The sequence below is a fragment of the Sceloporus occidentalis genome, unplaced genomic scaffold (genome assembly GCF_023333645.1).
Source record: "Sceloporus occidentalis isolate IW3139 unplaced genomic scaffold, rSceOcc1.0.p SCAF_3, whole genome shotgun sequence".
In the NCBI taxonomy this organism is placed as follows: domain Eukaryota; kingdom Metazoa; phylum Chordata; class Lepidosauria; order Squamata; family Phrynosomatidae; genus Sceloporus; species Sceloporus occidentalis.
The window spans coordinates 62,283,088-62,299,698 of NW_028316983.1; the positions used below are offsets into that span (position 1 = coordinate 62,283,088).

The 16,611-nt window shown below is 40.5% G+C and overlaps 2 protein-coding genes across 9 annotated transcripts in view; both read right to left on the reverse strand.

Moving 5' to 3' along the window:
• Window positions 1-8,865, reverse strand: part of ZNF76 (zinc finger protein 76) — a 33,503-nt gene extending 24,638 nt beyond the window's left edge. For 4 of the 6 annotated variants that reach the window (XM_089514673.1, XM_089514672.1, XM_089514669.1 and 1 more), the window contains exons 1-4: window positions 8,674-8,865; window positions 2,560-2,640; window positions 1,363-1,565; window positions 504-620 (exon numbers count right to left, since the gene is read on the reverse strand). In XM_089514673.1, the coding sequence (XP_089370799.1) occupies window positions 504-620; window positions 1,363-1,565; window positions 2,560-2,640; window positions 8,674-8,764 (492 nt within the window). In that variant the 5' untranslated portion in view covers window positions 8,765-8,865. Of the gene's footprint in view, window positions 1-503; window positions 621-1,362; window positions 1,566-2,559; window positions 2,641-6,222; window positions 6,289-7,201; window positions 7,221-8,673 lie in introns of those variants that run through there. The other 2 variants (XM_089514671.1, XM_089514670.1) reach the window with 2 other exon arrangements.
• Window positions 8,866-11,897: 3,032 nt separating this feature from the next.
• SCUBE3 (signal peptide, CUB domain and EGF like domain containing 3) overlaps window positions 11,898-16,611 on the reverse strand; it is a 178,637-nt gene continuing 173,923 nt past the window's right edge. For all 3 annotated transcript variants that reach the window (XM_089514675.1, XM_089514674.1, XM_089514676.1), the window contains one exon: window positions 11,898-14,669. In XM_089514675.1, the coding sequence (XP_089370801.1) occupies window positions 14,520-14,669 (150 nt within the window). In that variant the 3' untranslated portion in view covers window positions 11,898-14,519. The remainder of the gene's footprint in view (window positions 14,670-16,611) is intronic.

Consider the following 16,611-nt stretch of genomic DNA (forward strand, 5'->3'; position numbering starts at 1 on the left):
TGTTGAGGGGACTGGCAGCAGCAGCCTGTCCCGCTCCATCTGCTGCTCGCACCTTGTGGTTTCATCACTGGCCCAGCTCCCTTCCCAAGAAGGAAGCCAGGCAAGTGACAAAGCTATGAGAGGTGTGCCTGCCCCTCCACAGCCCTCCCTACTATCTCGGATCCCTTCCCAGGGAAGGAGCCTGGTGGCATCAAAACCACAAAACGTGTGCTTACTCCTCCACTTCAGTGGGAAGAGTAGACCACTAAGGTGTCACCCCTCCTGTAGGTTGTCCCCTGGTACAGTCTGCATCCCCACGCCACCCAATGATGCCACCACCTTCCCCGGTTTTTTTGAGTTTGCTCTCTTCCTGCCTCTTTTGTGATAGCAGAAAAACGCTCCCAATTTTACTCAAGTCACGACACTGTGGCAGCTCTCTTCTGTATTCTTCATGATTTCATGTTAGAGATCACCTCTATGATGAACTGAAAACAGCTTGAAGGCTTGAATATATGACAGCTTACCTTCAAATGGTGGGATGTTCCGAAGAAGCGGCCACACCCATTGTGTTCACAATAATACCTTCTGTTATGTCCATTTGGTCCCTTCCCTTTGCTCCTGACCTCCTCTTCCTTGAAGCCCTGATAGGCAAAAAAAAAAAAAAAAAAAAAAAAGACTTACAACGCAGAATCTTAATACTTAACCAGTCTCTTGAATAGTATAAAATTAGTATTTAGTCAAAGCAAGGTCATAGTCACTTGGCACAAGGCAAACCTGGCATCCTTTCATAAATTGCCATTCACTACCTGAAGGGTGAAAACAGAAATACTATATACTCTTTTCTAGTGAAAATCAGAAAAATACCCATCATATCTATATAGCTTGAATTAGCTACTATGCCACTGCCACAGCACACTCATGTCATCAGGAAGCACAATTACAGTGGGCCCTTGTTATCCGCTGGGGTTTGGTTCCAGGAACCCCCATGAATAGCAAAATCCGTGTATGCTCAAGTCCCATTAAATACAATGGCATAGCAAAATGGTGTCCCTTATATAAAATGGAATATCAAGGTAAATTTCTCCTTTTATATCCTGTCTTTTTAGATTGTAAGCCTGAGGGCAGGGAACCGTCTAACTAAAAGATTTTATGTACAGCACTGTGTAAATTTACAGCGCTTTATAAATAAAGGTTAATAATAATAATAATAATATAAAATGGAAAAATCAAGGTTCGATACTTTAAATTTATACTTTTTATGAATATTTTCAAGCCATGGATGCTTGAATCCATGTATAAAAAATCTGTGTATAAGGAGGGCCAACTGTACTTGAATCACGCCATTGCTTAGAATTCCACAGGAAACAAACAACATATCCTCACCTTGTTTGCATAGTCCTTGAAGGCAGTAATGTTATCAAGGTCAAAGGTATCATCTTTCTTCCCAGCAGCCAATTCCTCTAGCTCCACATCAGCTTCTACTGCCAAGACAGCACTGCCCATTGGCATGGAAACAGGATGGTGTACAAAAGGTGTGGATCCATCTTCTGGCTGGATTGCTTCCAGGGTGTTGGGGTCATAACCCTCTGGAATGGACCACAAACAATGAAGAAGCACATGTCAGCTTTTACTGCTATTTATCTACCTCTCAACCATTACGGCTGGTAAAAAATGAAGAGTTAAGAGCATAAGTGGAAAAGAACTCAACTGTAGTTCAAATTTCAGTCTTTATATATCAAGATATATGTTCCAATTCTATTTATGATTAAAGACTGCAATATGCAACTTGCTCCACAATTAAAGGGTAACTGGAAATTATGCAGACATCTTTTTAAATATATGTCCTCACAACTTTGATTTGTTTGAAGAGCAACTAGGAAAAATTTGCAGGGTACTATGTTCTTGATCAGAGTAGCACATTCCTTACAGCTATATGGAAACTATATAGGAGAATACAAGCATGAGCCAATGTCCCAATCCCCCAAGGCATGGTAACAAGCTCATGTTCTGCCTATCTGTTCTCTTAATAGAAAGTTTCCTGCCTTCCTCAAAGCATAGTTTACATGCAAACTAGAAAACTATGGTTTTCACTGATCACTTCAAAGCTGGATTGACCCATAAAGAGGGGAGAAGGAAAGACTTCAGGCTGTTGCTCATTCCCAGCCCTCCATCTGATAAATGGCAACACATCTTTTCCATTGCTAATATTGTACGGCAGGGGTAAGCAAAATGTTCCAAATAAGTTGTACTTCTTTTAAATGGACACACAATCACATCTACAAAAACATGTAGATGGCTATGAATTATTTTACCAAGTACATCGAATAGAAATTTCCAAGACTGATAACTACCTTTGGGAACATGATGTCATGGTGCCATCTTTATGAATCCACTAGAACACTGAAATCAATCGGGACAGATCTCCCATGAAAACAGAGGGCCAATTGTATATGCATTTACAACTGCTTGATGCAAATTTTAGGAGGAGCTAAGAAAACTAAAAAGAAAGGAATCACACAGACTTTGCAATCAGCAAAAGCCTCTAAGAATACAGTAAGCATTCCAGCAAGTTCATCTCACCTTTCTGCATTGTTATGTGTTCGACAAAAGCTGTGGATCCATCTTCAGATTCAGTCACTTGTTCTTCAATTAGCTTCTCGCCTGTATCAGATAAAAATATAAAGACTTTTACACAGTCATACCTGACACAACTTACTAAATGATACTGTTATTTTAATCTGCATCAGTCATCTTATTTTCTTAAGGTGTGGACATGATGGAAATTTTAAAAATCACTTTAAATATTTGAGAATTCTTCTAACAAATGCCTCTGGAACCAATTGTTCATTATTGATATTAACTTGCAAAGTTAATTTGGTCCAGCAGCTTTCAGTGCATCCGAGACTCCTTTAATATTCAAACTAGCAATTTATATATAAAAATGTCTGTTATCTATAAATAAATATGACAATTGAGGTTTACAGCAAGAATGGAATGGAGAACTCAAGACATCTTATAGAGCAGAAATTGCTCTTTCAGGTGTATTGCTTGCCACCATTCTATTCAAAAAAGGGCTTTCTAGATCAACAAATTGTTGCTAACTTTTCCCTAACACATATGTTTTGCAGTTGTTCCACAGTAGCTACATTTTGAGAGGAAGTAATCACACAAATAAATTTGGGTTTGGAATGTTCCTTGATATTCAGGGATGTGCATGTTTGTTTTAATTTTTACCTGTTTCTTGGAAACTAAAAAATGGAAGTGGATTTTTCGCACTCTTCTGACACCCTAAAAGATTGCTACCTTACAGGAAAGATAATTTTTCTCCACCTGTGATCCAATGGACAGAAGATCAAACAATGCTTGCCACATTTGAAAGAATGATGTATAGACAAAATGTACAAATGGACTTACATTCAGTCATTTGATCAGCTTTTATAGCTGTGGTAATTTTTCCTCCTTTTATGTTTTTATTTTCTTGCTTTTATTACACTGCAACACTATTATACGTAACTGAGATTCCTTTTGAATGTAAATACTTTTTTAAGTTACAAAGAAGTAAATTTCTTTAGTCTCTAGCTAACATTCAGTTTTTAGTAGTATCTCCTCTGTATTATTATGCAAATTTTAAATGGCTTTAAGGAAGATATTATTTGCAATCTTATTTTAATAGAGGACTTCACATTCCCCCTCATAACTGCCAGTAAGTGCCCTTTTTGTAGATTCCAAATTTTGCCTTCTGTGGGTAGGCCACTGAGGATCAAGTGAACTGGCACAACCCTGATTCAGACACATATCTGAACAGTAACAGCACTTCATGAGACAGAGGAGCAGCAGCAAGCTTTAAATATTTAAGAAGTTAATATGTAATATGAATGTGCCACAAAAATCATATCTAGTGCTCTGCTGTTGCAAAGTTCCCATTCTGTCAAACAGAAAAAAGCTCTATTACAGTTTTGCCTTGCTTTATTATTATTATTATTATTATTATTATTATTAATTCAAATAGGCACAAAATCACAAATTGGTTTAGTAAAATACTTTAACTGTAGTTAAATGCTGCCACATGCTTTGAGAATACACTCATCCTTTCACATTTGCTGGGTTAGGGGCACAGGATCCCTGTGAATGTGGGAAAACCGCAAATAACAAAAACGCTATGTTTTTAATTGAGAGAACACTTCTCTAGGAATCTCTAGGTCCTCCAGTGCAACTCTGTGGTCAACATCTGCCAGACACTGACCACAGAATTGAGCTGGAGGAGCTACTAATGCCTAGTGGAGTGTTCTCTCTGGAAATCTCTAGGTCCCTCAGTGCAACTTTTGGTTAAGGTTGACCATAGAGTTGCACTGGGTGACCTAGATATTCCTAGAGAACATATTAACAAAATCAATGAATCATCAAATCTGCAAAAGTCAAAGCCGTGAATGTGGAGGGATGAGTGTATAATCATATCATAATCACCTAACCACACCAGGACAGCTGCACCAGCACCAAGGTGACTCGTCACTGGCATCTTGTTGAATATAGGTTGTTGCCCCATCAGAAAGAGACATTGCCTGTAGGCCCAAGTTATCCAATCTGCTCTGATGGTGGGCCTTGAGACATATACTCAAATGGAAAGCTATTCTCTGTGACAGAATTAAACATACACTACGAAGTTCTTATATTGCATTTTCTTGAAACTTCTGCTTATCTTGTGTATATAATGTGCTTGGAATCCCCCTACTCTGATAAAATGTATAGTTAAATGAGATTCCTACTTTCAGCATCAGCATGCCTGTACTCAAACAAGAGAGAGATGTTCCCTTCATGTCCTACTTAGGTACCTGGTCAACCAACATTGGCCACAGGATACTATCCTAGGGGCCATTCAGACTAACTTTTGAACTGAATTGTAACCCAGATTAAAAGTTGGAAGTTCCCACTGGCACAGGTTTAAACACATCAGAATTAGGGTCTTTTACACCTGATCCAAGGCAAATCCCCCTTAGAGCGGTTTTTCTGAAAGTGGATTATTTTCTGTGTCTTTTAGGAAAACCCATTTCTTCCTTGCTGCCAGCAAATGTGAACTTGGCCCCTGTCATGATCGGGTCAGGTTCAGGGGAGGGATTTAGGTCAGAGGGAGGGCAGAGGGCAAAACATGCCTCCCTCTCACAGGCAGTTTTCTCTCTCTCTCTCTCTCTCTCTCTCTCTCTCATAATTTTATTTTTGACAGATTATGCAAATGCTTGTTCTACAGGTTGATACATATTGATAGAATGTGTCTGCTTGTGCTACATTTCCCCTTTGTTTGCTTGCTGCCGGCACGGCACCTCACTTTGCAAGTGGCTTTTTAAAAAAATATTTTTGTGTGTGTATGTGACAGAATATGTGAATACTTGTGTTTCCTTTTAAATTTGGCAAATTGATACAATGTGTGAATGCTTTTGCTACATCTGTATATGTGTATGTAAGGGATTCTGAGGTGGCAATCCGAGGGAAAGCAAAGAGGATGCAGAGATGGCATTCTGAGCTGAGGTATTATTATTGTTGTTGTTGTTGTGACGGGAAGAGGATGGTATGGGGGGAGGTGGAATTGGGCTGGAAGGGAAGGGAAGAGGCTCCAAAGAGGAGGAAATGCTGGGCTGGAAGCAAAGGGGAAGCTAGAGGCTGGCATTCAGAGGGAAGGCTGTGGAAACCCATGACTTTGGGGGAGTCACACTCTCTCAGCCTCAGGGGAAAGGCAATGGCAAATCTCCTCGAAACCAATCTTGCCAAGAAAACCACAGGATGGGGTCGTTTTAGGGTTGCCATAATCTGTAATGACTCAAATACAACAACACACACACTCACACCTGGAGGTTTTTAAATTTGAAGAGTTGACAGAGTATGTGCACACTGCCGCCAGTTTATTTTTTAAAGGAGGGGGGAAAGCACCCATTCAGTTGGCCAATGGCTGTAGGATATGTCACCTTTGACGAAAGCGGAAGTGAATTTGATTGACAACAAAGGAAGCTCCATTTTAAAATGGTACTGCAAATGTGAACTTCAGAGGGGTAAATTGCATCGATCAAGGTAGAGGGTAATACGAACTTCTTTCCGGGAACATTCAGTATGGGGGCAACCGGATCTGCCCAGTTCTATCCAGAGCAAATGGGCTATGAGAATGGGGCACTAGACAGACTACAGGACTCTACCAGAAAAAAATGCTCTTAAAGTGTTATATTCATTATTAAAAGATAATGCATGCAACTTTAGCACCTTTTGTGTTGACACATAACCAGCAAGAGTTTCCTTCCTAGCTAAACAGACTTTGGGTCCAAAACCAGTATCAGTCTCACACAGCATAGCCAGCGCTCTAAAAATTATTTTGAAAGGTTAATAATATGTTACAACAACAACAATAAATCCGACAGGCATATCCAGGGGTAGCTGAGTTGGGCATACAGCAAAGTACAATAACATCCCTCATCCATAAAACAAGAATACCTTGGTCGGCTAATAAAGGCATTGCTGTTTTGTGAATTTTGGATGCTAGTATTTTTTATTCCATTCTATTTTATAATATTATCTATTGTTTTATCTATTTGTTATTATCTTTAGATATTCTTCTATTTGATTTTTTGTATGGCACTGTGTACAGCTACAGCGCTTCACAAATAAAGTTTAATAATAATAATAATAATAATAATAATAGTATAAAAAATCCAACAATAAGCCATCAGATAGGAAATCACAAAGCAACTGTACACATCAACAGAGAAGCAGTAGAATTAATGTCCCCAGCTGTACTTCTAATTGCTGCATGGCCAGTCTATAAAAATAGGGAAATTTAAAAGACATTTTTAGAACATCGCGCCTGTTTACAAACATGCATGGGAAAATGGTATAGCACATACTTATGTAGTGTTACTTGCACATGAAATAAACAATGTCACACATCATAAATTATAAACCGAACTTTATATTTCTACTGGGCAACAGATAAAACATTTTGGCCCTTCCAACTCTACGCAATTACTGGCAGCAGTCTTGCAGCAAGACTACGAAGTCACGTAATCATCGCTTATGTGCTATGGAATCACTGGCATCAGAAAAATGAGCCAGGGGTCCTCAATTGATGATAACTACATCTGATGTCAAGTTGAAGGCTTTCACGGCCGGCATCCATATTTTTTGTGGGGATTTCGGCTATCATACAGCCATGTATATATAATTCAGATTTATTGGGGTTGTGTACCATTGACTCACAAGCTTGAGGCCGTGTTCCCTCAGTCTGGCTGACGGAGCCCATTGGGAAAAACACCCCCGTAAGTCATTCCAAATACCCTCAATCTGTGACGTTTTCCTCCGATACTGGTTTAATTCATATTAAGTGGGCAACACAAGAGATGCTGACCATAGAAACTACCCTGGAGGAGATTCAAATGCCTACTAAAGTATGATCTCTAGGAATCTCTCGGTCCTTCAGTGCAACTGTTAGTTAAAACTGACCATAGAGTTGCACTGGAGGACCTAGATATTCCCAGAGAGAACATATTAATCAAATCCACAAAGATCAAAGCCTCAAATATGGAGGGATGAGTGTGTATTAAAGGGTCACGATAGCATTGAGAACCACTGTCCTAATCTATCTATCTATATCTATATATCATTTTATTTATATATCTCCTCTCCTCCCCAAACGTTTGCGGACTATTACTTCCTTAGTCAAGTTTCAAGTCCGAATTAAAGACTTTAGAGCTAAAATTTAATGAATACATTTTTTAAAAACGTTGTGCTTTGTTATTTTAGATTGTATGTCGTGGGTTGGTTTTATCTTATAATGATTATTATTTTTAGTACTATTATTATTTATTTTTACCCTGCTCTTCAGCCAAAACAAAAACCTAGCCTTTCTCTTAATAATAATAATAATAATAATAATCTTTATTTATAGCCCGCTTTTCCAGGGTAGATCAAAGCGGGTTACTACAAGGCAAAAGATATACAAAACAAAATACAAAACGTATCTTAGACATATCTTGTATTTTTTAACTATTGTGTAAAGCGCTGAGCAAAGCTTATGGCGCTATATAAGTAAACTTTAGTAATAATAATAATAATAATAATAATAATCATAATAACATCAAATTAAAATGTTTATCCAAAAATAAATATAGTTCCAACAAGGCTAAAAACAAGAAAGTGAGGGTGAGAAAAGCGGGGGGGGGGGGGTTTGTGGGGTGTGGAGAGATAAAACTTGTTTAATCATTACAGGAAGAGGAAAGGAAACAAATGCAATCTCAGTCTGAAAGGAAGGGGTTTACTTTCTCAGATGGGAGGAGTGTGAGGAAGGTCCAAAACACACTGCAGGAATAACCCACTTTGAGACCGCTTTAACTGCCCTGGATCAGTGCTGGGGAATCCTGGGAATTGTACTTTGTCGTAGCACCAGACCCCTCTCCCTCCCTCTCTCTCTCTCTCTGTCAGAAAAGGCTCAATGTCTCACAAAACTACAACTCCCAGGATTCCCCAGGGCAGTTTAAAGCGGTCTCAAAGTGAATTATTTCTGCAGCGCGGATGCAGCCAGACCTGGAAGAGAAGGAACCGAGAGGAAAGACGAAGAGAACAAGGACGGAGGAGGAGGAGGGGGAAGGAGGCCTACTCTGCCCCGCTTTCTATGCCGTTTCCCTCAGGGACCCTAGTCCCAGAATCCCCCTGGGCACCGACCTGCCGAGGCCCGAGTCCGCCGCCTGACCGCCATGCACCAGGCCTCTCCCACAGCAACAGGGCCCCGCAACCTGTATGGCGGGCTATTCATCCAGCTTTCCGGCTCGCTCGTAATTTTTCCATCCAGGTTCCGGGGCCTGGTACACTTCTTCTACACGGAAACCCCCGAAAAGGAAAACGATCCCCGGAAGAGTCGTTTCTGCGCATGCGCCGCATCTTTCGAACATGCGCACAAAATATAGCGAAGCCCTTCCCTTTATAGGTCTGTATCCCATGGCAACCAGGCTCCTCCTCCTCCTCCTTTTCCAGGCCACGCCCTCCATTCCAGCCTATTCTGTCCAGGAGGAATGTCATGACTAAGCATGTTTTGAGCTCCAGGCGTCCTCCTTTTCCAAGACATGCCCTCCATTTCAGTCTTCTGTCCAGGAGGAATGTCAAAATGGCTTCCATTTTGAGCATAAGAAGTGTGAATTTACTTTAACATTTACATGAGTGGTTTTAGCTTGTGTGTGGTCATGTCCTACATTTTCCTTGAATGCCCTACATTTTGCTGTGCTATACTGTTAGGACATCTGGCCCCCCTCCGGCTTCATCCTCACTGCAGAGATAATCCGCTTTGAGACCACTTTAACTGCCCTGGCTCAGTGATAGGGAATCCTGGGAATTGTAGTTTGTTGAGTCACCAGAGCTCTCTGACAGAGAAGGCTGAAGGTTTCACAGATCTACAGTTCCCAGAATTCCATAGCACTTAGCCATCGCAGTTAAAGTGGTGTCAAACCAGATTATTTCTGCAGTACGGATGCAGCCTAAGTTAAAGGCACAACGAAAATTAAACTGACACAAAGCAGGGAATTCTCTCTCTGTCAGGCAGGCATCAAAAATCATAGCTCAACTGGGCTCCTTGGTAATAAACACAATAAATATATAAATAACTAAAACAATTAAACTCCCATGTGAGTATATTTAAAATGGTGCTGTTTCTCTCTCGCCATCAAAGTGTCTTCAGTTTGAAACCGAAGGCTTTCATGGCCGGCATCCAGTTTTTTGTGGGCTTTGTGGCCATGTTGCAAAAAACTGTGTCTTCAGTTTATCTTTTCATTTTGCGACATCTATAGAGCACAAGTAGGCTGCCTCCGCACTGCAGAAATAATCCAGTTTGATACCACTTTAACTTCCATGGCCCAATGCTATGGAATACTGGGAATTGTAGTTTGTTGTGGCACCAGAGCTGTCTGACAGTGAAGGCTGAGTGTCTCACAAAACTGCAGTTCCCAGAATTCCATAGCACTGTGCCATGGCACTTAAGAGGTGTCAACCCAGATTATTTCTGCAGTGTGGATGCCGCCCTTGAAAACATATCCAGGGGCAGCCATGTTGCCAAGTGCAGTTACATCCAAAATCCACAAAACAGTGATACCTTTATGGAAATCACAAATATCCACAAAATACATAAGGTATTTTGTGCATTTTGGTTAGTCCAATAAAGGTATCTTCTTTGCAGATTTGGTGCGTTCTAAGGCCAGAGCAGAAGGGTATGAAAGAGAGTCCGAGCCGGGTCCAGCTGCAAGCGGGTCAGACCCCTGCTGACCACTTGGCCCAAGGCGAGCTGTGGACCCTGAGGCTGACCGGAGGCACCAGGAATTGGTTTATCCCAGCTCCTTTTTGCTCCGGTCTTATAGGACTGGAGCGTGGCTTCTGGCCTCTTTGGAAGTGTGTGTCATCTAAACACAACACTTCCAAAGCGGTTGGAGGCCCCTTCATTTTGACTGTCTGTTTCAGCCCATAGTTCTCAAGCATTGTACTAGTAGTAGAATACAAAGATATAGCCATGTCAGTCTGTAGAATCAATATGTAAAGAGATCTTGCAGCATCTTTGACACTAACTGAAACACACTGGCAGCATGAGCTTTCATAGACTTCAGTCTACTTCCTCAGATGCATTCGTTCCAGGTCCTGGAACCAAACATCAGCAGATACCAAGGACCCACTGAATTGTGAACGGTCCCCAAGTTCTCCATCAGACTCTCCACACAAACCAGCTTGGACAATGAGATCTGTGGGAAAGACTCTTCTCTCAGTTCCACCAGCTTTAGAGGCATCTCTGATGTCATTCTCAAGGCAGTCAGAATCCCTAAGCCTGTTTAGCAACTGAGTGTCTGCCAAACAAGACTTTTAACAACTGGATGTTCTACTTCACTGGTAAGTTTGGACTACTTTTAATTAGTAGGTGTCTTAATATCAGTGGCATCATTAAGAGGGTGTGAGGGGTGTGAACCGCACCAGGTGACACCCCATATGGGGCATGTACAGCCAGTGGGATTGGCGCAGCAGCTGGGCAAGCAAGAAAGGGCATTGCATCCCTTTCTCGCTTGCTCAGTGGCCACACGAGACTCGAACCAGCCATCCACAGCTGCAGCATAGCCTCCTTGAGCAGCAGGCACTGGGGGGCATGCAAGCCAGGCATTGGAGGGAGGGTGGCAGAGCAGTGTGCTGGGTGACACTGCTTAATATTATAATTTGTTTCCATGTGTCTGAACACTGTAAATTTTGGTGCTCTTTAAAGCTGTGCTGTGAGTCACCTTGAGTCCCAGTTTTTCCAGAAAGGCAGGGTATAAATAAATGTGTGCTTGCAATATACTAGCAGGATTGCACTAGTGGTTGAGAGAGAAATCAAGTATGATGTAGAAGCAACACCTGCTAACTCTGAACACCTGCTGTTAACAAGTTCTTCTGTGAGGCACATCTTACTGAACTCTAGATGGTAGCTTCCATTAAAGGGGAAGATGATGCTTGGAAGCAGATGAGGTTTCTTCCCCCCTCCGCCCCGTTTCTACCACTGTAGTTTGCTCTTGAATTTGTATACGTACATTCTTTATTCCATTGCTTGTTGCTAAGTGCGGAAAGAATAAGGATAGCCATTGTTTTTCTTCAGCACCTTAAAACACAGTGGACTATACCAAGAATACCATAACAGAAGTATTACTTGTAGTGAGTTTTCACATTCAACCCTTGCTTTCTGGAAGCTATATAGTGGCAGGAGGAATGTGTATCCAAAGGACAATAAGAAAGAAAAAAGATACAGAGAGAAGGGACCAGAATGGAACAAAACTCCAAGCAGTCGTAAACATCAGGAATTTACAAGTAGAAAACACATCTGAAACATCAACACAACACCAAGAAAATCCATTTAATAATTAAAAAAGACAATACGAAATGCAAACTTTTCTTTTTACAAGTTCAGATACATTTTTTATCAAGTGCAAATAACTTTATGGACTACACCTTTTTCATCATTTAATCTTTCTTTTTTGGCAGGAGATAATGGACTGTGGCACACCACACAATGCAGTTATAAATATTTCAGCTTTGTTATTTAAACATCGTTACATTTTCTATGCTGAGAAAGAAGTTTCAGCTTTTCAAACCTTTTAGATTTTTCACGATTAGGACAGAATGGAAACAAAGAATCTAGCCAGAAAGAATTCAGGTAGAATTCTTAAACTGAATTAAACATAAGTTTTGTCTTCGGAGTTAGTTTCCATTTGGGCTTTTGCCTCTTTGTCCTCTCCTGCAATAAACACAGGTGTCTCTTCCCCCATACCATAATAAATAGGTATTGTAGGAAAAAGCTACATTTGTTGGGATTAGTGCTGGATATTGTCTTGGCTATTATGGTGAAAAGTATAGACTGCTGCAGTTGTGTTTATCTCAGAAACAATTCTACTTTATTAATGAATCAATTCCATTGACTTTAGTTAGACTGTGGATCAAGGTGTGAATGGGAGGAAAAGCATATTATTAATATCCAGGCAGAAAAGCATCATTACCAGTACAGCAAATGGAGATTATCCCATCCAAGTGCAAGCCGTTTATCTAACAATTCAAAATCCTAGCTTCAGGTCATGGCTCAGCGAAGGCAACAATTACACCAGTGTAAGATTGGAATTCCCCACTAGTATTTGCACTTGAAAATAATTAGTGACTGACAGGTAAGATTCTACAAGGGAATTTTAAAGTGATATAGAAGGCATGTTGCTCAGGGTTACTATTAGCCAGGGCTCCAAAGCTTGTGTTCATTGTTGGGGGTCTACCACAGAATATGCAAAGATGAGAATGCCTTAGAGGAGGCGCAGAAAACTCTTCCCTCTTTACTGAGAATATAGGTTTAAGAAAAAGAGCTTTTGAGTGTGACTTCCCAAGGGACCTGACCCCCCAAAATCTCTTATTTTAGAAATCAGACCCTCCAAAAACATTCAGAAAGAGAAGTGTGCCATCTCAGGAGGCACACTGGGGATCTCGGATCTGAACATATCAAAAACTCCCTGTCTCTTCCAAGCTAATTTGTTTGAAAGAGTGATGATGGTTTAGCTAGACTGGAGAGTTTAACATAGAGACAGATTCTAATATGTGATCACTAATGTGCATTCTAAAGTTGCCTTTGGTAGTATGTGAAATGAACCAACTCTTGAAAGCTACTTGTGGCCAAAACAACATTTCCAGTCAGCTTATGTCCTGTACCTTCATGGGTTGCAGAATGACTGAGTTTGCTTTTCACAATTTACACTGGGATTTACTGTGGTAAAGAAACCAAAAGGTTTCAAGAGCTGAAAACCTAAGTCACATTTAATCGTCATTCCCCAATTCCTTATTTGTATTCTTTGCTGTTTCATTATTAACACATGCGCGCACACACACACACATTCTCTTTTCTCAGGCAGGTATAAATATTGCGGTTTCTAGTAGAAAAAAAATCCCTCTAAATAATATAAAGACAACTCAAAATGATTGCACTTAATAATATGAAAAAGGTAGAAAGGAGAACATCCTAGTGCACAAACATTCACTCATTCCTGCCCTTCACACTGCTTGCTCTTTTGTCATCGAATTACTCTTTGGCAGAGCTTACAAGAAGTCTGAACTCACATCACAAGTGTCCATGGGGGAGAAATCACATTGGAAAGTCTCGCTTTTCACCAAGTTTTCCTCCACCTTTTCCAGACATTACTCCATAAGTGAACGTGGCTAGGCCATGTTTTCTTCAAACACAAAAGTCAGACACCATCATGAAATGATGGCCTTCTAGTCAACAAACTTGCCATCATACAAACATGGACCATTTTCTTTCGTACTTGTCAGCTCTCCTTTTTTTCTTCTTCTGTATGATCTTCCCAATAATATATATATATCCCCTCTGTAAGACTGTGTCTGATTTATTTTTCTTTAAAAACACAACAGTCTTAAATAAGGCATAACCTTCTGCATCCTGGATAGCCTTTGACCCCATTTCTTTACAAGAGAGTTCAGCTGGACCAACTCCATTGCTTAGCAGCTGCTCAAAGTCCCCCATTTTGCATGTGTTCCAGAAGCAGAGGCATTATATGGTAGCAGGGATCTTTCCTCTTTCTAGAAACAGTCATGCAGAGAGGTGCCTCAACAGCCTGTTTTGCAACTGTCCTGCAGCACAATAGCCTGCATATTATGTGTATATATGGGAGAAGGTTGAGATAGCCTTGGAGTGACTCTGGAGTGACAGGTCCCAATAAAGGCTATCTGTGAAGACAGCCTCACTTATTAGGATGTGTGAACTCCATAGGCTGAGACTCCAGTATGGAAAGCACTGGAAATGTGTTTTAGTTCCTCGTGGCTGCCAGTTGCTCCTTCTGTGGACAATATCATCAGTGAGTTTGGATTGAAGAAAAGCCAAGGAAAGACCAATAGTGACATAGTGACAGATTGGGTCAGGGATTGTATTTGTAGAAAAAGTCACTGGAAAACAAGAATAAGTGTTAGAAAAAAGTTTTCTTGGCTGTTGAGGTGCCTGGAACACTGGTTCAAGTGTCAAGGGGCTATTTGTAAGGTCTCAGAAAGCTGGAAACTTTGGAGCGGAGGAGTTTGATGAAGGAACGTGGCAGCATCTCCTTGTGCTTCTCTGTGTATTTGAAGTAATTTTGTGGGTGAGCCAGCACATCAAAGAATGCTTTAATCAGCTTCTTGTCCTGCAGGAAAAGCAAACAGAACAGATTTATTATCTTCAAGGCAAGGCTGGGAACTGGATAGCTCTCCAGATGTACCTAAACTGCAACTTCCATCATCCATTGCCAACATAACTAGTGGTGAGGGTTAGTACAAGTATTCTAGTTCAAACCATCTGAAAAGCCACATGCCATCCTGCTTGAGGGATAAGAGTCAAGACTCAGTGCTGAATTGCACTGGGGTGGCTTTGGCAGATAGATGGCCAACTTGGAAACTGGTACCACCTTTGCTATATATTCTATCTCTCTCTCTCTCTCTTCTCTTCTTTTCTTTACAAAGAGAAATGTCAGGGGGAAAAATGAGAACATGAGGCTCAGAGAAGAAAATATATAAACACAGAACACTACCCAGCACAGAGCTATCCGAAATGTAAACCCTTCACCAGAGGGAAAGAGACCAGGATTACTTATCAAGAAGACTGATTGTTTAAAATATATGAATTTGTAGAAATACATAAATTTCCCATGTTAATACATGAGACATGGTTAGATGATTTTAAGAAAGAATGGAAGCTTTTAATAAATTATCTGGGGGGGAGCAATATTCACAATGACTTTAGGTCTCTAAGTAAGAATGGTCTCATTCTGTAGAGGTTTATAGATTTAATTCTTATTCATTTTAAAGTGTGATGTATCATTACATTAAGGTTTGAGCAGTAAGCGTGTGCTGTGTGTCTTCAAGTCGTTTCCCACTTATGGCAACCCTAAGGCATACCTATCATGGGGTTTTCTTGACAAGATTTCTTCAGAAAAAGTTTGTCATTGTTTTCCCTGAGGCTGAGAGCCTATGACTTGCCCAAGGTCATCCAGTGGATTTCATGGCCAAGCTGGGAATCAAACCCTGGTCTCCATAGTCAGAGTCCAACACTCAAACTGCCTATGCCATGCTGACTTAAATAGTAAGAGGGGAGTGAACAGAATCACAAACAGGCAAGTTGGATATACTTCCCTTGTTTGCCTGTTTCTCCTTTAAATAATTAGATTTGTAGTTTAGTATTATTTGTATTTTTTCTATATCTTTGTTTTAAGTATATAAGAAATGTATTGATTTGATTTTGTTATTATTAGTGTTATTGTTGTTGTTTGTCATTTTTTTTTAAGGAACTGAAAAGGGAGTAGCTTTTAACAACAAGAATAGTGCCTGAGACGCTGTTTGTTACTGCCAAAACTACTCTGTACAGGAACTTGCATAGGTGTGGCTCTGTGCAGGTGCAAGAAAAGTTAATTTTTTTCAAGCAACAATGTATTATTTGGAGCTATTTCTGCTGCAACTCAAAGTATTTTATAGTGGATTGGTTCTGAGTGAGAGAGAACCATTAGCTTTACAAAACACCTATTCTTGATACTGTTGAAAACAGCGAAAAATGTTTATGTGCATACACACAAAGCACACATGTATATACACAGCTGTATGCCTTGTTGGATTCTCCTTGTGGATATCATAATAGGAACTGTTACAATGAGGGCATGTGCTTCAAAATTTACCACTACAGTACCAATAACAACCATGGGAACATCTTTTGTCACTTTTAGGGCTCATTCCCACTTGCATTTAATCTGCTTTACAAGTCGTATTGACACCAGGCCACTGAATCAATTCAGGCCAATGCATAATTCCCACTATGGAAGCAAATTATATAATTATTCCATGCATTCATTCCTTGACATGACTGTGTTCCCACTAGCTGGTCTTTTTTTTAATGTCAATCATATGACGCACATCTATGCATCATCCTTGGGCTTCATCCCTGGTGCTCTAGAGCTCCCAAGCCTCCTGGGGAGCAAGCAGTGCAAAAAGTGGGTGGTTTTCTTGGCAAGATTGTTTCAGAGGGGCCTGGCCCTTGCCTTCCAATGAGGCTGAGAGAGTGTGACTTTTCCAAGGTGAGTGGTGGCCCAGTGCCTCTCT